At 43.5% G+C, this 26,145-nt stretch overlaps 1 protein-coding gene across 2 annotated transcripts; it reads left to right on the top strand.

The window, feature by feature from the left end:
* The first annotated feature begins 460 nt into the window (after window positions 1–460).
* Window positions 461–26,145, top strand: kat6b (K(lysine) acetyltransferase 6B). Of its 2 annotated transcripts, none has more exons than XM_080049172.1 (17): window positions 461–672; window positions 2,960–3,834; window positions 10,206–10,314; window positions 11,994–12,109; window positions 12,283–12,364; window positions 12,866–12,995; window positions 13,804–14,768; window positions 15,873–15,994; window positions 16,455–16,567; window positions 16,679–16,820; window positions 16,965–17,126; window positions 17,682–17,775; window positions 19,315–19,546; window positions 19,811–19,970; window positions 20,429–20,698; window positions 21,593–21,899; window positions 22,011–26,145. In XM_080049172.1, the coding sequence occupies exons 2-17, from the start codon at window positions 3,214–3,216 to the stop codon at window positions 24,857–24,859; spliced, it is 6,474 nt and encodes a 2,157-aa protein (XP_079905298.1). In that variant the 5' UTR covers window positions 461–672; window positions 2,960–3,213; the 3' UTR covers window positions 24,860–26,145. The 2 variants fall into 2 exon arrangements, with proteins under 2 accessions (XP_079905298.1, XP_079905297.1); XM_080049171.1 differs by lacking the exon at window positions 461–672 and adding an exon at window positions 2,064–2,145.

Here is a 26,145-nt window from a genome sequence, read left to right as displayed (position 1 = left end):
ATGGTGAAGTTAATTAGCAGATTAGGGTGTTGGTGTATAATATCTCTTACTGCCCTTGGTAGTAAGCTATTGGCCGGTGCAGGAAAAATGTCTCATTTAAAAAAAAAAACATACGACTTAGATTTATGTGCTTATGTCAAAATCAATCACATTTGAGCTCAGATCTACATCAATGGGAGTTAAAGGATGCCCTAGGGAATACGGTAATAGGGGTGTTATGACATAAAAGTGCTATGTAACCTGCCGAGACTAATCCACCAAAAATATGAAGTGAACATTCAATGCTTTCCTCTTGGATAATCGTTGGACATGTTGATGGTGGGAGGGGGGGGGGGGGGGGGGGGGAGAAAAAAAGTGAAATTGACAATATCATTGTAGAAGCGCACTAAAAAGGGGCGACGGTCCGCTCCACTACACTGAAGTAAGGATGTCTACAGTGGAGGAAGAAGAAGAAGGGGGAGGGTACCACTTTGTCACAGGCTGCTATGTAGATTAACCTTTCAATTAGTTGTTATCAGGTCCTCTCCATGTCTCGGCGCGAGCTTTCCAGCCCTCGCTTTAAGAGATCAAATCCCACGAAATCGCTCGGATATGCCGCTTGCACTACATTTCTCCTTCGACGTTTCCCCGATAATGAAGAGGACTATCCGAGGGGGGGACAAACTTGAAGAGGTAAACTATACCAGCCAGCAAATATTTACGGGCAGCCTGTACGTGCCCTCGCTTTCTCTTCTGCTTATGCCTCTTCTTCCTTCTTTAATAATAGTTAGACTATGTTCATCCTTGCATGAAACTTGCTCGTTAATTTGTTGTTGTGCCTTTTCTCGCCCACGGCGGTGGAAAGATTGTAGGCTAAAGGCAGGTCGTGCTTAGCTTGACACATTATAAAAACGCCATGGAAAAAGAAACTCAAGGAGGCTTGTGTTGCATTTTACACCCAAATTTAAATGTGGGAAAAATGAGAGAGCGGAGAGCGCAAGCTAAGACATGTTAGCTAAAGAAACTAGCGATACATAATTGAGAAGCAGCGATGAAGGAAGCTGTAGCCTACTCTCCCAGTGGTCGTGTTAACTTGTATTCCCCAGCCGAACATCCCATTTTTTGTACTCTCCAGGGCTCACTGTTTGCCCCTAGTCGGATATATTTGATAGTTAATGGTGATAAAGAGGTCATGCCATCATTGCACAGCGCAGCACAGGACGTTCATAATTTCGCTGGCGTGAACGTGAAACGAGCAGGGGGAGAAAAACCTAGGCTACTTTTAAACGTAGCGAATGGGTTATTTATCGCCTCTAATTGAACGTCATGTAGTTTTAAATGATAAATATCAGGAGAATTACGGCTCTCGGGGAATAATGAAAAAGGAGGAAGGTAAAGAGAGGAGGGGAGAGGGGCGAGAAAGGCGATAGCTTTAGACACATTTAGCCTGAAGGAGTGTGTTGAATATGCTACCTGGAAATCGATTAAAAAAATATATATATTTATAGCCGATATGAAATGTGTACAACTTTGAACCAGTGATTTAAAAAGCCATTGCAGCGTTTGTGCAAAGAAATTATAGATTTAACAAACAGCCAATTAAAGTCTAAAAATGTTCCAAATCACTTTCAAGTGTAACCAACTGTTTCAAGGAGGAATCTGAGTAAAGGTGGGCCGGTGTTAAACGCTCTGCAAATGATCTTAAATATTCATTTGATTTAATCGCTACTCAGCCAATTTATGTCAGTTATGGTGTATTTATAAATTAATAACATCCCGTTAGTGCTGTAAATTGGAATATTATGAGCGTTGGTGGTAAATGATATCAATTCATCAGCGGAGGCACCTTAAGAGGCGGGTCAATTGAGTTAAGTGACAGATCACACAGCCAGTGGCGTGCTTCTTAGAGCGAGCTCATACATAAAGATTGACATGTGCTTTATCAAACCAGAAATCGGATCTTGTCCTTACAGCCAATATTGAAGTTGCTAGGGAGGGCACATTAGTGTAGGTAAGGTTTAATGAGACTCCATTGGATTGTAATCAGCGTCATGTCGGATTCATGTAAACTACAACATTGTAACAAAATGGCGACTGTTTAGGTGACATCAGTAATGCTGGCAGCGCTGTCATTTATCTGCTCAACTCGGCGGAACACAACTCCAGGTTTGTTAAGGAGTTATTACCGTTTTGTGGTGCCTCTAAACGGCCCCGTGGTTATTTGCAGACGTGCCTCTGACTTGTAACAGCGGCTGTCAGGAAGTGAACATTGATTACACATCTGTCATTAACGCTCGCGCGGAGCAGTTTGTCGTCGCGGACGTCGAGCTGTCAAAAGTCGCGTGCGGAGTTCTCACGGTTAAACTTTACGTGTCATCTCCTTCTTGTGGTTTTAGCTATGTTTATTTAGCTATGTTTCTTTATAGGTCCATGGGGTTTAGTCAGTCGACTGAGATATTTCACGGTGACATTTTGGGAATAACATGCCTCAGACATGAATGTCAAACTTGTGAGTGTGTGTGTGTGACGTGTGTGTGTGTGTGTGTGTGTGTGTGTGTGTGTGTGTGTGTGTGTGTTTTCCATGACTAAAAAGGAATGTGAAACCGAGAATATTTAGCCGTCGAGGAGGACTATTTATACTTTTCCAGAAGTCGGTAGAAGTTTCTAGCTAAGAGCCAACCTGTCTATCATATAGCTTTGACAAAATATTCTCTTTATGTGGTGTGCTGTGTGGATTATGGTGTCATACCATGGATTAAGTCCCTCGAATTTTCTTTAGCAACCATGACAGCTCCTGCATCTGCTTCTATCCATCTGTTTCTCATGTTTTAACACATCTTAAAAGTCCTGCATTCCTCCAGCTCAGCCTTTATTTCCAATGTGTTATAAGCTAGTTTATAGAACAGTATTAGCATTTACGGGATAGGTTGAAATTTACAAATGTATTTGACCGATTTTCTTTTTTCTTTTCTCCTTTTAGATTTAATCTGGGATTAACTCAATCAAAAGGTCCAGTCCAGGTCAGCTGGTGTCAACCATTGTGGAATTTACTCGTGCCAACTTTTCCTCAAATCAAAAGTTAAATACCCAGGATTGTGGATGCTGGCATGGCGTGGAACATAACGTTTTGACCTTTTTACTTTTTTTTATCAAGGATGTGGATGTACCCATTATTTTGCAGCAGAAAAGGGGAATCTGTATGGATCGAATTTTTGTGCATCTAATTGCTCAACCATGGTAAAACTTGCAAACCCTCTGTACACGGAGTGGATTCTTGAAGCAATACAGAAAATCAAAAGGCAAAAGCAGAGGCCTTCGGAGGATAGGATCTGTCATGCGGTGGCAACGTCGCATGGATTGGACAAGAAGACTGTCCTTGAGCAGTTGGGATTAAGTGTTCATGATGGTTCTGTCCTCAAGGTTACAAATAAGGGGAGCGCCTCCTACAAGGACCCAGGAAATCCCGGGAGAGTTGGATCAATAGCACCTGCAAACGTGCCCGTGCCATCAAAGGAACCTATATGGAATTTGAGCGATCTGCGCCATATTGATTGGAATAAAATACTTAAAAGGGCCATTGAGGGCCTGGATGATACCCATGGCTCCTCGCTAAAGAACATCGAGAGGTATCTAAGGAACCAGGATGACCTCTCAAATGTTGTGGATAACCCCGCCTTCCGGCAGAGGTTACGGCTGGGGGCAAAGCGCTCGGTCAGCAACGGCAGGCTGTTAAAAAACGGCCCTCGGTATAAACTCATCCATGGCAGTGCGGAGGGAAGGGTCTCCAGGTGTCCAAGTGCTTCCCCCTTGGTTGTCCTGGCATCAGTAACACTCCTCCCACATGAGCGAGACCAGGTACACACAACTTGGCCTCTACATTCTCACTCCTTTCACATCATGCTTATCCCCATGATACGAAAGAGTATAAGGGCCACAGGATATAGAGAAAACGAGAGGAGGATGTTTTTTTATTTATTATGCACTTCGAGAAGAAGGACAAAATGGAAATACGCTTTTGTGAATAAACATGAAATGCAATGCCTAAGCAAACAATATTCAATACCAGGCTTTACTCTAATACTGTGAAGTGCAGTTATTAGTTGAGCTTAAAGCCACTAGGAGTAACTTTTTAATATATTTAAAACAGCCTCATGTTTCCTCTGATAATCATAAATTACCTTTAACAGCAAACGAGACCATCAGTGCAAAGAAAGACGTTTTTATATAGTTTTTATTACTGCATTTGGTCTGGTCGCACACCCAGTCCGATTTTCAGTTTGCGCAGGCAGGCTCTATGGTCACATATTTGTATTGGTCGCAGATTTCAGTGTAGCGCAGCAACGTGATTTGAGAAGCCTATCCCTCCAGGTGAGGGAAGGGGAGCGGGAGACTTGTTTGAGACAGTTATTTGTTGTCATAATGACTGATAACGGGGCGGAACCCTCAAGGAAAAAAAAGAAAATGCAATGAAGAAAAGCTAAAAGGGAGAGCGATAGACAGGCGGGAGGAGGGCGTTGCCAAGCAAAGTGTACACAATTTCACGGGAGTGAACTAGACTGCAATGTTTACTCCTAAATGAATGAGCGGTACTAAAACAAAGTTTACTTTGCTTCACCATCATCAGATGACCATTATTCATCTGAAATAGTCATTATTTACAACAACATAAACACATTACCTCAACGTGATCCATACTAACTGCCGTCTCTCGTCCCTTTCTGTGAGGACACGGAATCTTTCAGCTCCGTGCGAGTGGTTAGTATACCTGCATCAACTCATTGCAATCATGTGTGTGTGGCACTGACTGGCATTAGTTGATGCACTAACCACACTCACGGAGCCGAAAAGATTCCGTGCCCTCACACTTTCAACACACATGCACTAATTGCGTCCTAATCATTTGACACTCGCACGGCTGGCACGCGCTAGAAAACAGCTTTACGACAGCTGGTGTCGTAAAAATACTACCGCTTTTGTCCAAAGGGGCCGCCAACTGACAAAGCTACTCGTAGTGGCTTTAAAGGATGTATGATAAAGTTAAAATGAGGTTGTAGCAATCTTTACATCTTGAGTTGAATCTCGACATTGTCCCTGTGTTCCACATCACATACTCTTTCTTTTTAGTACACTACATACTAAAGTACAGAAGAGTGTTAGGGCCACAGGAGAGGAAAAAAAATCAGATTATGCGAGAAATGTCAAGAATAAAGATGAATACTCAAAAATGCTATAGGAGTTAGTGGGGCATCTGGGTATTTTCAGCATACTACAATTGATGTGCAAGTATTGAGACATCCTAAATCTTTTTCTGGCATACTAAATAGTAGGAAAGTATGGGTATTGCAACGCAGGGTCAATTATTATTTATTTTTTCAAGAAATTGTATTTCCACTTTTTATTAAGTGCATAATGAAAAGAAACTCCCTCATCTAATATTTCTTTCTCAGCCATGGTCCTAATTAGAGCTGCAACGATTAATCGATGAATCGATTATTAATCGATTATTAAAATAATCGCCAACTATTTTGATAATCGATTAATCGTTTCAAGTAATTTTTTAATAGAAAATGTCAATTCTCTGATTTCAGCTTCTCAAATGTGAATATTTTCTGGTTTCTTTAATCCTATTATGACAGTAAACTGAAATATCTGTGTTTTTTGGACATAACAATACATTTGATGATGTCAACATGGGCTTTGGAAAATTTATCAAAATTTTTCACCATTTTCGGACATTTTACGGACCAAAACACTAATCGATTAATAATCGATTAATCGAGAAATTAATCGACAGATTAATCGATTATCAAAATAATCGTTAGTTGCAGCCCTAGTCCTAATAATCTTCTGTACCATGATCTCCTGGACTTGGGTCTTTTAATGCTGCTGTCACCCCAAAAGGGACATTCCAATGACAACAATAGTATAATTCAAGCCCAGGTATTCTTGTCTTTAATGTGTTATTGCTTTCAGCGATCTTACCCAGCTCTAACATATGATAACAGTTTTTTTTTCGTTGTTGCAAGAATTTACCGAAACGCTGGTTTTTCCATATCAGATATCATAACCAAAGATTTTGCCACCACCGAGAAGAATTAGTTTGATAGAAATTTTACGATTTTGGATAATCAGAAAGTCATGCTGACAGCAGTGTGTGGTGCTAGGCAGTCTGCTGTAGGCTTCCCACAGGTTATGTAACCCTAGCCCAATGACCTTAAAGAGATGTGACTGGGCTGTCTTGTGAGCAGCAAAGCATTAGTGAACAGATTTTAGGTATTTGATTGGTTAATTTCACAAGCCGGGCATGAGCATGAACTAGTGCTCACTGATAGCGCTGAGAAATGACAGCTGAAGCATGTGTGGTGGGGGACATAATATTTTCAGACTACATGCGGCTGTTTTGACCTTTGTGCTAACTGAGATGCCCCAGAGAGGAAATAAAACCATATAAACAAACTTCCAGGTTGCATTATTTCCATGGCTTTTGGCACCTCAGGGGTGCTTGATAGTTTGCAGAGATTGTGTCTCTTTAATCGGTGCTTGCTTAGCTATAAAACGCACTGCAAACAAATGACTAAGATGACAACACTTTTGTACTTGCTCTGGAATTTAAAGGCGCCGTCAAGCGCAGGAGGGTGTTGCATGGAAAATAGTTCTCATTGTGCAGTGTGTACAGTCATGTAGGTAGTTTTATTTTTGCAGATCCTGTGTTGAGGCTTATCGAGATGAAGTGACATGCGATCTAATAGTTTATGCACAAGTTATGCGGCTGAAGTGGCGAGCCGAGCAGCATCAGGGCTATAGAGATGTCACCCCTGCTCCGCACCAGTTTCACAGTGAATAATCAGGAAGCGACACCTTGATACTGCAGCCACAACTGTGACTGTGTCTGTGGTCAGGCCAAAAGTGAAACTGAGAACTGTTTAGAGACACAGTGTCCTGTGCTTGGTTCTCATAGCTGAGGAAAGGCCTGCCCTGCTGTTTTCCATTTGGAACATTTCAACCTATTGCTCCCGGCCTGATGACATCACCTACCCCAGTCCAGGTTTACCGTTCACTTCAAAGGATGAGACAGCTCTCTGCCCGTTCAGTTGTTGAAGCACGAGTGTGTGTGTGTGTGTGTGTGTGTGTTGAGAATAAGAGATACTTTGAGGTAAAAAAAATAAATAAATAAAGACCAGTCTCGGTTTAGAGTTTATTAGATTCTGAAGAGGATCTGGCAGGAACAAAGGCAAGGAATGAGAGTTTTTTTCCCCTGCTGCGTTATGCAACCACTTGAGCTCTCTCTCTCTCTCTCTCTCTCTCTCTCTCTCTCTCTCTCTCTCTCTCTCTCTCTCTCTCTCTCTCTCTCTCTCTCTCTACACCAGCAGTTTTCTAATAGGACCCCACCCCCTCACTCAGGACAGCCTGCTCTTTTGAAGCAGCATCATTTCCTGTAATGTACTTAATTTAGAATCCCCAAGTAAATCATCAGCATCTCTTCAGCTGTGTTTGTTTCTTTTATTTTAGCTTTTTATTTTTTCCCCCGTGTTGTGCAGATTGCAAATTGCTATTGGTTTTAATCAACAGGCCTAAGAATATTCCTGATGGAAATAAATGATCCAGTTCCTAGATTAGACTCATAGCCCACTCTTTACTTCATAACATAGTCTCTGTGTTATGAAGTAAAGACTTATTCAAACATGCCTATAGGCATGTTATCAGCTCTGAGCATTTCATCAGCAGTCTGCACAGGCTGCATATTAGCATTGATGTCTTGTTAATTTTAAGCTCTTTACATTAATGTTCTCACTTGTATCTATATTTATCTTGTCTGAATCGTATTTATGGTGTTTGTAAGCCCCAATTCAGCCATGTAAGGACCTCAGTGCTTTCAGTTTGCCTGTGCAGGCACCATAATAAAAACGATACATAGACTTTTTCTTATTAACCTCGAAGCAATAACAATAACACTGAGGCCTTTCCTTCATATGCCTTTGGTGCATCTTTTTGCAGCGATAACAATGAATGGCCAAGGACAAAAGCTAATATGTATTCATTTATCTCAGACCCTAGCAAACATGATTGGAACTTTGATGAGCCTTACATTGACAGACTGCTCATCACAAGGTCTTCAATATAGCAAGGCCTGTTCAATAAATCCCCTTTCACACATGCACTGTGGCTCTGAAATTATCCGGTGTTTACCCGCTTGAGCTCTATGTGTGAACACAAATGTCAGGGTTGTTCGACCCTGACATTACCCTTGCTTTACCCAGGTGGCCCCCTAGTATAAGTCTAAAAGTGGGGTATGGGCGAAGGACTGGTAGATTAATCGCTTTTACATCTTAATTCGAAATTCATTGCCGGACAGCGATAGCCGCGGTCAGAGTATATCGGCTGATGCTTTAAATTTAAACCCTGGCTGGGTCAGAGCCGAACTATCATGACAACGTACCAGCGGGAGGACACTGTATACCTCGCCAATAAATTAAATGAAGAGCGAAAGCGCCAAACAGTATACAAAGAGCTGGGTGATGACATTCTTTTCTAAACAAAAGATTCTTCACTTTTGCCAAGGTGACAGCATACAGCGGTTTATTTCTCGAACGTAAATTATGATTCTGTCGGCCAATCAATGGACTGCAGTGTGTAGCTCCATCCTTTTGGGAGCGCTTGTTACCCCAACAAAAGGTTGACAAACATAGGTACGCAAGGTTTACTTATTTTGGTGCCCTTCCCAACTTTTGACAGAAGAAACGCAAATAAATGCGTGCACTGCACCGCCATACCGAACAAAACTGCACCGCTCAGTGTAAATTAGGCGATATTGTTTTTTCTTTTATAACACGAGACAATGGGACAACAATCACTGATTGACTCTGAGCTACTGTGTTAATATCCTACAGGTGCAGCCTCATCAGACAGCAGCATTTAGTGTTTTAATGTCCATAATCACAGCTGTGTTCAGCAGCACTCAGCTTCTAATGCCAACGCCTGCTTTCAAATATTGACCTGGCAGGTTGGAAAATAGAGTAATCATTGACGTGGCGGTAAACTACTTCCCTTCACCGTAACAACTCATTGATACAACAGCCAGGAACAATGACTACACATCCCTGCCTGCATCCTTGCTGGATTTCCCCCTATGGGATTCATTCGGATGGTGTGTTGCCTGTTCAAAGGATGCTCCTGTCATTGTGTTTGTTGACGGATGAAAACAAGGAAGATATCTCTTAATTCAACTTTAGGTCAGGAGGTGGCCAGGACCAATAGAGATTTGCAGGTCGCACATTTTTTGTCGAGGTCAGAATGCTGATCAGCGTCATAGAAACCAGGAACTAATTATGGGCATCCCCAGAGTGCCCTTCAAATCTCCAGTCAATTGACAGGGCCTAAGTGTGTAAACTGATGATGAGGTGGGTTTATTTATGGTCACACACCCTGTGAGTGTTATTTTCCGTTAAGAACTTGCTCTAAAGCTGAGCAGCAGGCAGTGTCTTTGTTTGATGCTTCTCTAGAGGCTTGTGTTAATGATCTGATATTGTTTAAGGGACACCTTTTGAAAGGCACATTATTACGTCGGTCTGAGTTTAGTCTGGCTATGGATTGGGATATAGGTTCAGTTTGCATGACTGTTCCTATGAAGAGATGACACTAAGTCTTCTCCAGTAGTCAGCCCGCTCTTCATTCTGAGTGATCAATGGGGAAATCCTCTTAAACCTTGAGCTCATATTTAATGTCTTCTGAACTTAACCATAAGCCTTTAAATGAGTGTTTGTTCTGAGACTTGCAACATTTACAGTGGATCATGGTGGTAACAAAGCGAGCATGTTTTCCTATTGAGGTAATTTGATTACATGCTGGTTAATCCTTTCAGACTGGAGTGCAAGCTTTAAGAATTGGATTAAGCCCTTAAACTATGATTACTAAGATCACTTACCCATTCAGATGTAATGGATAAAGGAGGTGGATGTCACATGCGGCATATCTCTAAGGATGAGAATAATTTCTTATTCATTTCTAGTCTAGAAACGTATGCTTATGGTTCATAATTTTGTGGATCTTTTATTAACTCAAACACTGTGTTTTATCGTCTTGTTTGAACCAACGGGTGCCTGACTGTACTGTGTGTAAGGTCTGCAGTGATCTCAGAAATCCTGACTGGATGAATTGAGCCCTTCTGTCATAGCCCGCGCCCGTTTCTGTTTTTTAAACAATTTGTCTCTGTTTATGTTCCCACCCAGCTCCGGGTCGACCCCATCCCAATATGCAGTTTCTGTCTTGGAACGAAAGAGTCGAATCGGGACAAGCGGCCAGAAGAGCTGCTGTCCTGTGCAGACTGTGGGAGCAGCGGTAAGTCTGACCGCCTTGTCTTATGCTTCAGTTTTTTGGAGGTTCTTCTCGCAAGCTAGCAAAACATTGGGAGTTGATATGAATATTCAAAGGTGGAGGCGGCAATTCTGGAGAACGTTTGTTGACAAAATCACTTGAATATCTGCTTCCAGTGTGCCCACTGAAAGAAAAAGTGGTGTTAATACACAGCCTAGGCTCTGCAAATGGGTATGCGGTTAGCTATGGTGCTCCCCCATTGTTTACATTCTATTTGTTTACATACCTGTTTAAAAAGCCTTGGCTGTGTATTAACATATACTTTTTTCCCAGCGCATGTACAGTATGGTGTCAGGTAGCGGATCATGAGGAGATATTCACTTATTTTGACCAAAAAAAAATGACAGTCAGCAAGTATGAACCACATGATTTCTACATTTGATATAAAGAGAAATCATTGTAATGCAAGCTAGCAGAGGCTTACAAGCAACAGTGTGAATGAAAACGAGTTAAACCTTCATCACAATATTTAGAAGAATAGTTATTTGATAATCATCACAATATGGCACATATATGCAATATATATATTGCATATATATAATACAATATATTGCCCTGTCCAAATGACAAATGTTAACTTAAACTAGTTGCGACTAAGTGTGAGACACTATATACATCCTATAAATCCAATATTTCCATAAGAAAGCATTTCTGCTTATTGATTTTCAAATTGGCCTGCCATCACCTTGCACAACCAGAGATCTATCATTATATAAAATCTATCATTATTGACATATGTTATCAACTCACAATGTACAGTATATTCTCATGTCACCCAACGTTGTTACTAGCCATTTTCAGTGTCAGTAATACAGATGTCACATTTTTGCTCCACATTTTCCCTTGCCTTCAAGGGATTTAATGGAAGAACAATGTTCAAATTGAGTGGCTGTGGAGAACCAAATTGCTTGCAACCCTCAGCGGTCTCAAGAAGGGCAGATGCTCTATAAGTGGCCGTTAGAATTTGAATTCACCCAAGTCATTTTCACTCAAATCAGATTCTTCTCTTAGAGTGCTGCTAGGCACGGCAGATCAAAGATCAACCATTTTCCCGCCTGCAGATTGGTGGCATTTCCTTTACTGTTCTTTTGTTCCAGACAAAACTGCTAACCCACCGTAAAATTACCTTTGCCAAGGAGTCATTTATGTTGGAACAATTATTTTAAATGCCCTAAGGAATTGTTCTCCTGGTGACATTTTTATAGCTCAAATTTGACTAAGTAGCGTTGAGGTGGTTTTCATTAACCGCTCGCAGTGTACACAAATTGTGCTTTCACTGTAAAACAGCTGTTTTACAACCATGAGAGGGAGCAGGGTGAGGGAGAAGGCAAGCTTTTACATGACTTTCATGGATCGGCTTCCATTAGAATGAGTGCTGCTACTGTTTCTGCCTCATTAAGATCAAATTATCTGTAATTAGCGGCTCAGATGTTTGATCATACTGTTTTTAGACACGACTAGTGGCGGGCGTGGGGGGTTAGTGTTAAGGACACACAGGCTCACCATTGTATTTGATGATGTAATATGTTAATATTTAACCTAACTGTGTGAATAAATGGAAGGCCTTGTGTTTAGCTCAGTGACACAGTCTGTGCTGGTAAACATATGATATGCTAATTTGTATTTTTGATCTGCTTCTGAAGGGCATCCATCGTGTCTGAAGTTTTCCCCCGAACTAACCTTAAATGTGAAGAGATTAAGATGGCAGTGTATTGAATGCAAAACCTGCAGCTACTGTCGAAGACAGGGGAAGAATGCTGTAAGTATAATGTTGCATACATTTCAAATACACCCCTGAGGGTTTGTTGGTTTTCCCTAAGATTTGTAAAGCCTCTCTTGTGCTCGATTGGGCTTATTTTTCTTTAAATGACGGGGGATGTTACATGTATGCAACAGGGACGTCCCTGACACATGCCTGCTGTTCCCTTTCAGGATCAGATGCTATTCTGCGATTCATGTGATCGGGGCTTTCACATGGAATGCTGCGACCCGCCGCTTTCAAGAATGCCAAAAGGTGAGGTGTTTACACCGTCTGGCTTCTCTGTTTCCCTCTCCGCTGTCATTTCAAAGCCTTTTTCTCCACAGCCGGCCGTTTGGGGCTGTCACTCAGCACACAGAGAGGCAGCGGTGGCTTATTAGGAGCTTTGCATGCATATCAAATTATTCCAGCATCCCTGGGGAGATTTGCTATCTCTGGATTACAGTAGTGACCCTACAGCGAGGCTTGTAATGATAGTGCAAGTACTGTAGTAGGACAATCGGCAGGCAATTCATACAAGTCACATAGCTTTGCTCAACAAGCTGACAAGAAGTCTATTTCACTGGACTGAGAATTGACCCAATGTTTTTCTTATGGATTTTTTGCTTTGTGCTGAGTAAATGATTGTCATTGTGAGCTGGTGGGAGTCACGCCAGATCTCTGTATTAAAGGAAATGTTTCAAATGAATGTACTGAATGTCCTCTGAATTGATGAAGCCAACCTTACGTTGCTCTGTGTGTTTGGACACCCTCCAGGAACCTGGATCTGCCAAGTCTGCAGGCCGAAGGAGAATGGGAAGAAACTGCTGCACAAAAAAGCCGATCAGATCAAACGTCGTTATGCAAAGCCAATCGGAAGGCCCAGAAATAAGCTCAAACAAAGAATGTAAGTGAGCAGTAAGCTGAATATCTGCAGTTTCAATTCCTATTGGTCAGAATAGCAATTGTTAATTGTTAAGATCTTGAATATGTGGACATAGACAATTGACATTTTTAAACAAACCCCCAGGTTAGCATTTGGATAACACTTTTACCAAAATTTTGTGTTGAAAATGACAGATACCCTAGAGGCTCAGTCCTCATTGCAGCAGACCCGGTTAGAATCCGACCCAGGGTCGGTTCTCTGCATTTCCACCGCTTTGCCCCATTTCAACTCTGTCTCTCCAAAATCTGTCTAATGAAAGTGAAAAACGGCAATAAGTAGTCTTCTAATAATAATCATCTAATAAGCAACAGTGAAATCTTCTCTTCTCATCAAAATTAATTTGTGTAGCTCTGCGGCACAATTCAACACAATTTTTGTTGAGTTTTTTTATGCAAAAAGTATTGACTGCTCCCCAAACTGTTTGTTCATACAGAAATAAAGAAAACGTGACTAGATAGAATAGATCAAATATCTGTATATGATATTATACATTACATATACATTGCAATTTATTTTAGGAGATGATCACATGCTTTGTCTGCATAGTCTTAATCTGTTAAATTACTTGTTACTGTACACGTAATATGAATGCAGTGGAGTAAAAAGTACTCAACGAGGAGAAGTATGTATAAGTAGCATTAAATAAAAATTAAAAAAATACCTTAAAGTCCTTTATTACTGTATTTGAGTAAATGCACATACTTGTATTCAACTTCTGGCAGTGAGATCTGATCTTTTACAGAATACCTTGTTTCCCTTGTCTTGGCAGGTCTGTAACCAGTGGTGACGGCTCCATGGTAGCACTTGGAGGAAGGGGGTCACCTGGTAGGGGTCAAAAGATTACCGTCTGTTCCACACCTTCATCTGGTCATGCTGCATCTGTGAAGGACGCCAGAGACAGATTGGCCGTTGCAGACCCCCGTTGCGCGGTCGACGCCACCCAATTCACCACTTCCACCCCCACCACCACTCCCCCCCTCACGCCCACTTCCACCCCAGCTACACTCACCGTTAACAAGAAAACCAAAGGGCTTATCGACGGGCTTTCCAAATTCTTTACCCCTTCCCCCGTGGGCCGTCGTTCCTCTCGAGCTGTAGACGTAGAGTTGCCCGACAAACAGCTATGCTCTAGAGACAAGGGTCCGCCCAAACTGTCCAGGCCACCAGAGCCATTTGCCTTTGCCGCTGACGTCACTCAAAAGATAACCCCCTGTTCCTCTGCACTTCCTCCCGCCCCCACGTTGCCGGGTCTTAGCCCCCCCTCGCAGGTGTCCAGCAGCTCCACCTCTGCTAACTCGCCCCAGAGCTCCTCCAGCCAGTCTAGTGTTCCTTCCCTGAGTAGCCTCTGCAATAGCAGCCAACTTAAGGGACTGTTTGACGGACTCTCTCACATTTTTACTACTCAGGGACAGTCGCGGAAAAAGAGACTACCTTGCTACGCGCCGCCCAAGCGCATGCCCTATAAGCAGGATTCCCCCCACGCGTCCCAATCGGGGCCCCAGCGCTTTGGGAAGAACGAGTTCAATAAAAATAGGTTACACTCCACGTCTGCTGGGCCGGGTCGACCCAGAGGACACCCGTTTAAGATGGTCAGCCATTTCAAACGTAACCCCTTCCTTAAAAAGCACAGGACGCTAGGCAGGCTGAGGTATAAAGTGAGCCCTCAGAAGGGAGCCCCCTCACCAGGGAAGGGAGACTTGACAGATGGAAGAATTAAGCCAGAGAATAATCATGGTAAGCAAGGCTTGAAAACTCCAGCCAAGACCTGCGTCTCCACACCTTTTTAAGCTTCTTCTTTATTTATTTAAAGCTTGACACTCGCAGTTATTTTATTTTTTTCTCCAGACTAGAGCTAATCTTTTCTTTGAGAAGACACCCTCAGCATTCTAACAGACTACTAATCTTCTGCCTAATTTGAATTATTTTACTTTCTTTAACCCAGTTTCGTTGCGTTTTGACTTGGCTGCGAAGTTCACGTGGCTTCCATCCTCTTCGCCCGTCGGCTTTTGTCATAGTGCATGGCCCACTAACTCCCTCATGTCGCTCCTTTGCTCTGTCCTTGACCCTCTGCAGTAGCGCGCACATTGTGATCACTACCTAGTAGAGGCTGTAGTCACATCAGCGCTCTTCCTCATCCCACCCTCACAAATCTCTGTCTCCACTCAACCTCACTTCCAGCGGTCATTAGACGCATACAACCCAGTGATTCAGCCACCCAAGTTGACTCAGAGCTGACATGATGATTATAGCCAGAAGTGTAGTAACCCTTTACGTCTCTCTGTCTTCAGCAGTGGAGTCACAGTTTAAAAAGATAACAAGTAGGATAAACAAATGGCTATATCTTTCCAATAGTTCTAAACATTATACTGCACAAACATCACATTTCCATTAATATGTTAATGACACATCAGTCCACTTGTAATGGGTTTTTGTTTTAGTGGTTATGTCATAGTGTTGATGTCTTTCATAAAATGACTGCCTGCTTTCCGACATCAGTTGCTATTCATGTTGACACAAGCTTCCTCCACTGCATCTGCTTCTTCATTCATGGGAAACTGTCTTGGTGGATGACTAAGTACATGCAAGCAGTTATGCAATTAGAGTGATTTAGTTTCACTTCATTACATTAGGGATTTTCATATAAACATGCAAAGATGATACATTATGAAATTCCTCCGAGACACGGCCTCAAACAGGCTCAGCAGCAGTACTTCTCACAGTATAAGCACATTTGCATAGAATGCATTTATGAGATGATTCAGCTACGGCTGCTTGAAAACAAGCTGGTGTCAGTGTGCTATCTGATGTGTTGATGTTGTGTTATTGTGCCTGTGACAGGCCACATCGGGGAGCTGCGAGTGAAGCAAGAAGCCCACGCCGACTTTGCAGCTATGTCCAGAGAACACGTCACAGAGGATGACATTGAGACGTTCATGCACGTCCAGGAACTCGCCACGCAGGTGAGAAAACAGGAACATCTTAAACACAACTTGAATGTATATCTTGTCTGTAACTTTATGTTGTAATGTTGTTGTCTCTCTTGAGAGTGAGACCCCGTGTCTCTATAGGATTACCTTGTTTTTGTGCCAACTGAGCAGTTTGATGTGGTTGTTGGGACCATCTCGTGTTCATGGCATATTTTTTATGTATTGTTATTTCACAAAGCTGATGGATCAGAAGCTAACTCGGATATCAGCAGGGACTTATTTAATTATATGTTGTATAAACATTTAAGAGCTTACTAGTGAAAGATTTTTGTCAGATTGTATGCATCTTTTGTTTAAATGTGAAAACTGTGAACCACAACATTGGTTCGAGAAATTTGACACAATAATAATTTTTATAGGCTGGTTACACTGAGTGATTGAATTATCTGGGTCACCACATTTATGCATTTACTTTCACCGGGTCTTTTCACAGAGGACTGGATCTCTGATGAATACAGACTCCGTGCGATGCCCTGCCGTCATTGAGTTCGGGAAGTATGAGATTCAAACCTGGTACTCGTCGCCTTACCCGCCTGAATATTCAAGGTAATGTTGCTTTTACATGACAAATAATGCCGGTCTTTTCTTTATTTTTGTTTCTCTAATGCTGTAGTACTAATAACAGCTCTTCTTTTATTTATTTTTTGTCTTTGTCAGATTACAAAGGCTTTATCTGTGTGAGTTCTGTCTGATGTACATGAGAAGCAAAAACATTCTCCAGAGACACACAAAGAAGTGTGGCTGGTTCCACCCGCCAGCTAATGAAATATACAGAAAGGACGACCTTTCCGTATTTGAGGTCAGCTTTCCTTTACAGCAATAAAGCAATAACTGTATGCTGCATGAGATTCCACTGAATGGGTTTTGGGAGCAGGAGGAGGAGGAGGGGGAAAATGGGAGCTGTTTGAACAGTGTCCTCTTGCTCTTTTTATTCCCTGTTTAGGTTGATGGAAATGTCAGCAAACTATTCTGCCAAAACCTCTGCCTGTTAGCCAAGCTTTTCCTGGATCACAAGACCTTGTATTATGATGTGGAGCCGTTCCTCTTCTACATACTTACTAAGAATGATGAGAAAGGCTGTCATCTTGTGGGCTATTTCTCCAAGGTAAGAATTACAGTGATTGTATGGGAAATGAAGGAATACCGCAATATCATTTTTGAATGATGATACCGATACAATATGACCACAATGTAATTTCTCCCTTTTTGTAACATGGATCTTATTCACAGAGGTGTATGAGATGATAAAGATTAGTCGAGCAAAATATTCACTGGGTCACGCTTTTTAAGCAGTGTGACATTTTATGAATTAAAACAATTATGGAATAGTTACATAAATCTACAGACCAAATATATCTTGTTGTAGCCATAATTCAGAATAGAGAGAGACTTTTAGTGAAATCCCATAACTGTGTGTGTGTGTGTGTGTGTGTGTGTGTGTGTGTGTGTGTGTGTGTGTGTGTGTGTGTGTGTGTGTGTGTGTGTGTGTGTGTGTGTGTGTGTGTGTGTGTGTGTGTGTGTGTGTGTGTGTGTGTGTGTGTGTGTGTGTGTGTGCATGTTCGTGTGTGTGCACAGATTCAGACAAGGACAATGGCAGGTGCAGTAAATTGCCAGCTTCAGCAGAGCTCTGACATACTTGATCTGTTTCTCCTTCCCTCAGGAAAAGCTTTGCCAGCAGAAGTACAATGTCTCCTGCATAATGATCATGCCTCAGTACCAAAGGCAAGGATTTGGAAGGTTCCTTATTGATTTCAGTAAGTTCCGTAATGCTTTTTTAGACCACTGAACTAAGGTTTTTTTCCTCCAGTACAAACACTTTCAGATTAAGGGGGGAATTTGTAGCTTCTGGCAAGGTGCTGTTATTTCGTTAAGGCTTTGAAGTAGCCTAATCAAGAGCATTCATGAACAGTGCTTAGGCAATCATAGCAGATTAGGAACGAGGAACATAACATTCTGGCTGCATACATTATTTGATGTCCAATAATAATTCACCTAATCATCGCCTAGAGAGCTTTTTCAGAGAAAAAAAAATGCCCCCATTTCTTTCGTGATAAGGTGTAGACACTGCTTTATGTTTTAGTCCAGTAAATGCAACACATACAATATTTAAAGCCTTGCGGTTCACTTATGAAAACAGTTACTGCCTTGAGTGGATTTCTGTGTTCAGGCAGGAATTTTTTTTTGTCTTTATAGGCGTTTTATTGTTTTGGAGAGTTTGTGTGTGATGAGGAGAAGAAGAAAAAAGGAGCCAGCATGAGGTGGGTGGGCGGTAATGGAGCATTTGATTTCCTGTTCACTTTGGGAGCCATTGAGACACAGAGATGCAAGAGGATCTGTGATATTGAGAGTGTGCTGATAACAAAGACAGGGATTAAGGGAGATTGAACACAGCTGAGTTCTGAGCTCTTTGAAGGCTTTATTGAAAATGTAGCTTTGGAGCTGCAAGTTGTTTAGATTAAGATGTTCTAGTATATTGGATTGTATTAGAGGAACACTTTGTCTCAGGTAGCTCCTGAGAGCAGAGCATTAGTGGGCGCCCTTGTGAGAAATGTTCTCTTTCAAATCATAATTCAAAGGACGCAGAGTAGCTCTTTTCTATTGGTTTATTAATGATAATATACTTGTAGAATGACACTGAATGAAATATCACTTTTTTCAATTAGTTTATTTGAATATTCATCGCTAAATGTTTGTTATCCCAGGCTCCTCTTCTTGGCTTTAGCAATGAATATTGTCATGATTACTGGAATACTGTGTGTTCAGTGTTTGTTGATTAGATTTGCTTGTTTGGTTCTTGGTAGTGGGTGCACAGTAAAAAGCATTCATTAATTCCATGCCGCTCTTAATGGATGACCCTTGACAGGGCTGCTATAAAACTAATTATACACAGATACATATTAGCATTATTATTTCTTTATTTTTTTCTTGTTCGTTATCTCTCCTAAGTGCAGTCTCTTGTGAGCAATGACATCCAGCTGCTTCTCTGTTTCGCTCTGTCGCTTTGTTTCCTCTTTACTCCCCTCTTTCACCCTCCTTTGTTGGCCTTGCCAGCATGTACCATAGCTTCTGACAGAGGTTGAAGGAGTAGAAAACTGATTGCCTCACCTCCCTTTATACCATTTGAAGGTGAAATCCCAACCAGAGTTTGGTGTCACATTCTTACATGAATATGTAATCCTTAAGGGATGGGTATAGTGACTGAAGTGCAATCCAAAATAACTAAGCAGCAGCAGCAGCAGCCTCTAGCTTGACTAAAGCATTTTCTTTTTTTTGTTTGAATCTTGTCTTTTTAGGTTACCTTCTCACCAGGCAAGAAGGACAAGCCGGCTCCCCAGAGAAACCGCTGTCAGATCTGGGTCGCTTATCCTACCTGGCATATTGGAAAAGTGTCATACTGGAGTACCTTTATAAGCACCCGGATAAACACATCAGTGTTAAAGGAATAAGCAGGGCCACTGGGATGTGTCCGCACGACATCGCCGCTACTCTCCAGCAGCTCGGCATGATTGACAGACAAGATGGCAGGTCAGTTTCCCCGAAGTCGCAGTCTCCTTCAGCCCTGTGCCGCTGCTTTCTGCACGCTGTCTGACTTATCCAGGCCAGCGGGTATTTTTAACAGCGTATCCATTAATGCTGCTGAATATTGACAGAAGTAAGTCAGGTTAAGCACCCCCAAGGACATGGAGCACCAAAGAGCTTGTATTTAACCACACATCACCTTCTTGTCTACATTCTCTCTACTCTTTTATGGACATAAACTCACAGGCTTTTCCTCACTGTGACCCCTAGGATTGTGTTGATCAGAAGAGAGCGATTGATCCAGAGGCACATGGAGAGTCTGCGGGCTTTCCCACGTCAGAACGATGTGGACCCCGACGCCCTGCGCTGGACGCCCTCCACCACTCACAACGCCGTCCTGTCAGAGGAGGAGCGGGAGGCAGAGATGGATGTAGGTGGCTTCGTTTTATCTAGTGACTATAGATGTTTGTTTACATTTGCCTACAATGCTATTATTGGATGTTTGTTTGGTTAGCTGGAGAGTTCATTAGAGGCCGATAATGGGAACGGCATCCTCAGTGTCAGTCTAGCATTCTAATGTTGTGCAAAATTGCCCCTAAATCAGTTTATTACATAATTGACAGTGTTGAATATTCCATGAAATGCAATTTTTCCACGGTGCCTTAACAGAAATGTTCCCCCCTCACCGCCTCATATGACGGGCAGGCATCCAATAAGGAAGCTGTTTCTTTTTTATCATCAGGAGAAAAAACCTGCTATGATTCATTTGTCATGTCGGTAATTCCGATCCCTTGTTTTCCCATTAGCCTCATTGCGCTGATGTTGGAAGCTGTGTGCGTGCATGTGCTCCTTCCCAGAGATAATGCGTCTTGTCTGTTTAATTACCAGGCTGAGCGGCTGAAGGAGCAGGCCAGTTGCTGGGAGAAAGAGGAAAGAGAGGGCTTTATGATGACTCACAGCAGGCAACCTCTGACCAAGGTCCACTGCAAGGTTCCCTTCAGAACCTACGAGCGCCGCCCCGCACTGTCCTGGACCAGGCGCGTCCAGCAGTCTATGGAAGTCAGTGATGACCAAGCTGACGAGGACGATGATGACGACTCAGATGGCTCACCACCCATCCTGACTAAAGCCCACGCAATGCTCGCAGCCAAGAGAAAGGTGACTTTTATTGTTTGTTGATGTGTGAATCATGCTTGTTTTTGCATCACCACTAGTCAGTTATTATTCCCTAGTGGGATTATCTCATTGATTATCTAGAGCTTTATTCGAGGACAGTGTGGAATTGAATGTATATCATTAGATATTTTCCATCATTAGGGACCATGTTGTGTACTCTGGTGAGATGGAAAGGTTTGATAAATATTCATGAATTCAGTGGAGGGTTCAGTGGCTTCCTCCTGTCATCTGGAGCCTCCTCCGTGTGCCTGCAGCTGTAGATAATAGATTGTGTTTTCACTGCTGGTGTCGAGACTGTGCAGGCTAAACCTTGTACTATTGTCAATGGTCATGGTTAATTTACTGCCCTCCTCTCTGTGCTGCTCACATCTGTTCTGTCTATATGGCACTGCCCCCTTGTGCTAGAGATAATATTACATCTGACTGAATGATTTCTGGGGGAAAAAACCTCTTTGACAAAAAACTGTATGGAAACCAGAAAAAGAGAGCGACATTGGCTGTTGGAGTTTATTTAGTGCATTAGTTACAGTATTGATTTCACATTCCTCTCGTGAAGGATTTGGGAGAGGAGAGCGGTCGAGTCGCAGGCAGCCGGTGGGAAACAACCGGAGAATGTAAAATGTAGACTGTGGTTTCTGCTTTCTCTGACTGTCTCATTTGTGGTTTTCCACACCAGGCTGCATCGCTAAAACATTGAGTCTCACAGTGTGGTTTTAATATTTCTTACATTTAGCACAAAAGCCTGAATGAATGTCTGCCATATCCTCATGGAAGCCATCCACCTAGTGCCCTAGTTTTCAGTCTTAACAAAAACTGCTCTATTCGGATGTAGGCTTTACTCTGTTTTCATCGGTTCTTTTTTTTTTGTGTTTTCAGAGAACCATCGTGCTTAAGAAGAGGGGCCGTAAAAGAAAGAGAATAAACAGCAGTGTAACAACGGAAACCATCTCTGAGACAACAGAGGTGCTGAACGAACCCTTTGATAACTCAGAGGACGAACGCCCCATGCCTTTATTGAAGCGCACCTGCAGAGTGGGCGAGATGGAGGAAGATGAAGAGGAGGAGGATGAGGAGGAAGAAGAACAGGAGGACAAGACACCCATCACACCAATAAAACGCCGGAGAGGTCGCCCCAGGCTGGAGAAAAACGCACACAAAGACAATCTTGAACACTGGAATGAAGGTATAAACATCTGGACTGTCATAAAAAATATTATGTCCAACATTATTTATAATAGTTTTATAGCAGATAGTTTTATCTCTAACTAATTGATTTTTGATTTTTTTTCCACAGGCGCTGATGTCCTTTCCAAAAGACTCAGCAGACCACGTCCAGTGAAACGGAAGAAAGGCTGGCCGAAAGGAGTGAAACGTGGCCCTCCTATGTGGAGGCTAAAGAATGAGCGAAAGATGGGCTTCAAGCTCAACCTCTACACACCCCCCGAGACCCCGATGGAGGCAGAGCAGCACCATATTCACACTGAAGAAGCCAAAGGGGAACCAGACCAGGATATTATCAGCTCGGACGAGGGCAGAGAAGCCGGCAGATCCTCGGCTAGTCCGGATATAACGCTAGAGAGGCTCTCCTCTGAGCCCCCAAGTCCCGCTGACCTCTGCTCAAACAAGTCCAGCTCCCCTGAAGGATCGCTATTGGCTTCTCCGGTGTGCTCGCCCGCCGCCTCTCCTCGCGCCATCTCCCCCACGCCTGAGGAGAGAGCAGATTCCCCAGAACCACCTGAAGACGAGCAGCAAGAGAGTGAACACGGGCAGGACTCCCCAGCCAAAGATCTGCAACAAAACACAGTGGCCGCCGTGTCACTGGAGAATGACAACCAAGAAGAGGAGGAGGACGACGAGCAGAGAACTCAAGTAGAGGACCAGGATGCCGATGATGAAGATGACACTCACAGCAAGACGGTAGACACCGAAGGCAGCAAAGGAGAGTTGGAACAGAGTTCAAAAGAAATAACCCAATGCACCCCACCTTTTTTAGATCCAAAAGAAGACAATGACTCTGTGTTGAGTCAGCAGGTTTCTACAGTAGCGTGTAGTGAAGAGGAACCGGCTACCGCTGGAGAAAGCATCCAAGAGCCAGAGGCAGAAACGACAGTAGCAACACCACCACCACCTGAAGCAGTAGCGGTGGCTTCAGTAGCAGCTGTAGTAGACTCTGATAACGCTGTAGACTCTGAGTCAGAGGAAGAGAACGAGAGCGCACCCAGTCCTGGTCCAGATCAGCCAGCTCCGCAGCCTGCAGAGAGGCCGCCGCTCAGCCCCGTGCTGAGGGAGGATCCCCCCATCTGCACTGAGATCGACTCAGAGACAGCCCAAGCTGTTCAGTCCCTGACGCAGGACACAGCAGAGCAGGAGAATGTTTTCCACTGTGTGGAGAGCCAGGAGCCCTGCAGGACTACCCTTCAGACCTACACCCACGTGGCCCAGAGCCCCCAGCTCACGTCCCTGGACGACTGTCCCCAGTCCGATCACAGCAGTCCCCTTTCCTCGGCGCAGTCCCACCCCAGCCAGTCGGTACGCTCCGTCAACAGCCCGGCCGTCTCCATCCTGGAGAGCAGCGGCTACACTCAGATCAGCCCTGACCACAGTGCAATCTCTGTGCCCTCGCTGCACAACATGGAGACCAGCCCCATGATGGACGTGCCATCGGTGTCGGATCACTCGCAGCAGGTGGTGGACAGCGGCTTCAGCGATCTGGGCAGCATCGAGAGCACCACCGAGAACTACGAGAACCCCAGCAGCTACGACTCCACCATGGGGGGCAGCATCTGTGGGGCGGGCCCCTCCCAGAACAGCTGCTCCTACAGCATCCCCCCCAGCGGCCTGGCCCAAAGCAGCTGCGCCGTTAGCCAGCAAATGGCTGCCGTCAACCCCGGCAGCTGTGGCATGATTCAGCAGAACAGCCTGAGCTCGCCGCCGCACTGCAACGTCAAGTCGCCGCAGGGCTGCGTGGTGGTGGAGAGGCCGCCTAGCAACAGCCAGCACAGTCAACACAGCCAGCGCAGTCAACACAGTCAACAACACAACTCCCACAGCAGGCACGGCCCACACAATCAGCACAGCCAACACAATCAACACGGTCCACACAATCAGCTAATAAGCCAGCACAGTCAACACAATCCCCACAGCCAGCATAGTCTGCATCACAGCCACCACCTGCAGCACAATCAGCTCAGCCAGCACAATCAGCACGTCCAGCATAGCCTTCACAATCAACACAGTCAGCACAGCCAGCAGCAGCAGTCCATGGCACAGTGCGCCATTCCCACCAACTTTACCACTACCATGCAGCTGGCAGACATTCCTGAATCTGGCAACCCAAATTTCGCCCTCTACGAGAGGATCAACCACCAGGGGGAGTACAGCAGCGGTCACTACTCGCAGTCGTCCGGCCTCAGTCTGGCCAAACTGCAGCAGTTCACCAACACGTTCATAGACCACCCTCACTCGCTGCCTTTCAACCACTCGGCCTCACACCCCATCACGTCGTATGCAAACACTCCTTCGCTGTCGTCCCAGCATTCCAGTCTGGTGTCTTTGTCCCAGACTTCACATCGAGTCCCCAACCCACAGGTGCAGGCCACCATGACCCCGCCCCCGAATCTCAGCTCCCCGTCATCCATGATGCTACAGCGTAACATGGGCATCCCGCCCTCGCAGCGGATCCAGCCCCAAATGGCCTCTAAGAGTCACATCTCTGCACGCTCCAAGTCGGCCCCGCTGTCACACCACCAGCAGCAGATGTACGCCCGGCCGCCACAGACTGTGTCCATGCAGGCGCCGTCCAGGACGCTGGCTGCCATGCCGCGCATGAACATGAGTGTGAACATCATGCCGGCACCGGGCTACAATGTCAACTCCATGAACATGCCCTCCCTCAACGCCATGAATGGCTACAGCATGAGCCAGCCCATGATGAACAGCGGCTACCATGGCAACCATGCCTATATGAACCAGTCACCCCAGTACTCTATGCAGATGGGCATGATGGGAACACAGCCATACCCCCAGCAGCCCATGCAGGCTCCACCACATGGCAACATGGTGTACACTCCAGCTGGTCACCATGGTTACATGAACACAGGCATGTCCAAGCAGTCCCTGAAAGGGCCTTTCATGAGGCGGTAACTCTCCGCAGGACTGAGCTGTTTCTTCTCACGTGCATTTTGCTGTTTAAAGATGCACTGATTTGGCCTTTTTTTGTTTGTTTTTTCTTTTTGTTGGTGTCTTTTTGTTGTTTATTACTTAAAAACCAGCAGCAGCACTTGGAAAGAATGCAAAAATGTTCATCCATGAGTAAACTTTGAAGCTAATGTTAAAAAAGTATTTTTGTTTCTCCAAATGGGAAGCCTTACATCATTACGATGAAAATCTATTTAATTAGTGTTAGTGTCTCTGATGTGTCTTTAGAGCAGGCGGGTTCAGAGCTCAGAGGTAGAGATTTCATCAGTGGTCTTTGCAGTCGTGTAGCAGCCTCAAATGAAGCCATTTAATGTGCCTGCTACAAGTGGAGTTAGTGGCTGTTTGAACCTGTTCAGTGTACCTGTCTAACAGTGCTGACAATTAGTTTGTACTATACTCATGCCTTTGTATATTTAAATTATTGTACTTATTTTGTAAAGTGACAACTAGCATGCTTCAGTCTCTGTTAGTGACAGTGCATTGAGTAGTACTGTACAAGTGTTGTGCTTAATAGCAAGCCATTTGAAAGATATCTGGCCTTTATTAGGTTTCCCTTTACAGGGAGAAAGATAAAACTATATTTTGTTAATTCTAATAATGTAAAAAAAATGTATACTTAGTCCTGTTTTGTGTTCGGTTTGAGAGGTTTTATTGCTATGTATGTATAATTCTGAAGTCTTTTGTAACAGATCTCCTTGAGGCAGCTTTCTGTTTAATAAAGCAGACTGATTTCTGTCAAAATAACAAAGCATATCTCAGTGTTTGTACCCTAAAAAGTTCTAAAACATTTCAAAATGTCCAGAAGTGTGGCAGAATTTTAAAGAACTAAATGATTATAATAACAAATGACAATAAAGAAAATATAAATTTAGTCCAAAGTTGATATTTTACATAATGCCTTTAAAGCTACGTTTTCATTCCATCTGTAGATTTGTTTTCTATCTTTATAAAATGTTGGATTTATATTTTACCGAAGTGTAGAAGAGTAGAGCCTGTGAATAGACCAAACTAAGCTAATGGATTGCATGTAAAACGCAACTTGTATTTGTGTTTTTGTTTATATTGCTATTTTGTAGCCTTTGTACCTGTACAGAGTTGCTGGTAAGAACAGGGGGGAAATACCTGGCTATGTGCACAAAAATCGGACAGAATGACATTCTTGTATTTATGACTTTTCTCCTTTTGTCAGTTACTTAAAATGCTGTACATTTTAGCATAAGAATAAATTATGA

The sequence above is a fragment of the Ammodytes marinus genome (genome assembly GCF_949987685.1).
Source record: "Ammodytes marinus genome assembly, chromosome: 20".
NCBI lineage: Eukaryota > Metazoa > Chordata > Actinopteri > Uranoscopiformes > Ammodytidae > Ammodytes > Ammodytes marinus.
Note: the sequence above shows the minus strand (reverse complement) of the source record. Positions and strands in the feature narration are given on the sequence as shown.

Bases quoted from the DNA above. Each gene is read 5' to 3' on its own strand.
- kat6b (XM_080049172.1), top strand. From the start codon at position 3,214: ATGGTAAAACTTGCAAACCCTCTGTACACGGAGTGGATTCTTGAAGCA. The intron at 3,835-10,205 runs GTACACACAACT...GTTCCCACCCAG, and splicing joins TCCCACATGAGCGAGACCAG to CTCCGGGTCGACCCCATCCC. The intron at 12,996-13,803 runs GTAAGTGAGCAG...TTGTCTTGGCAG, and splicing joins AATAAGCTCAAACAAAGAAT to GTCTGTAACCAGTGGTGACG.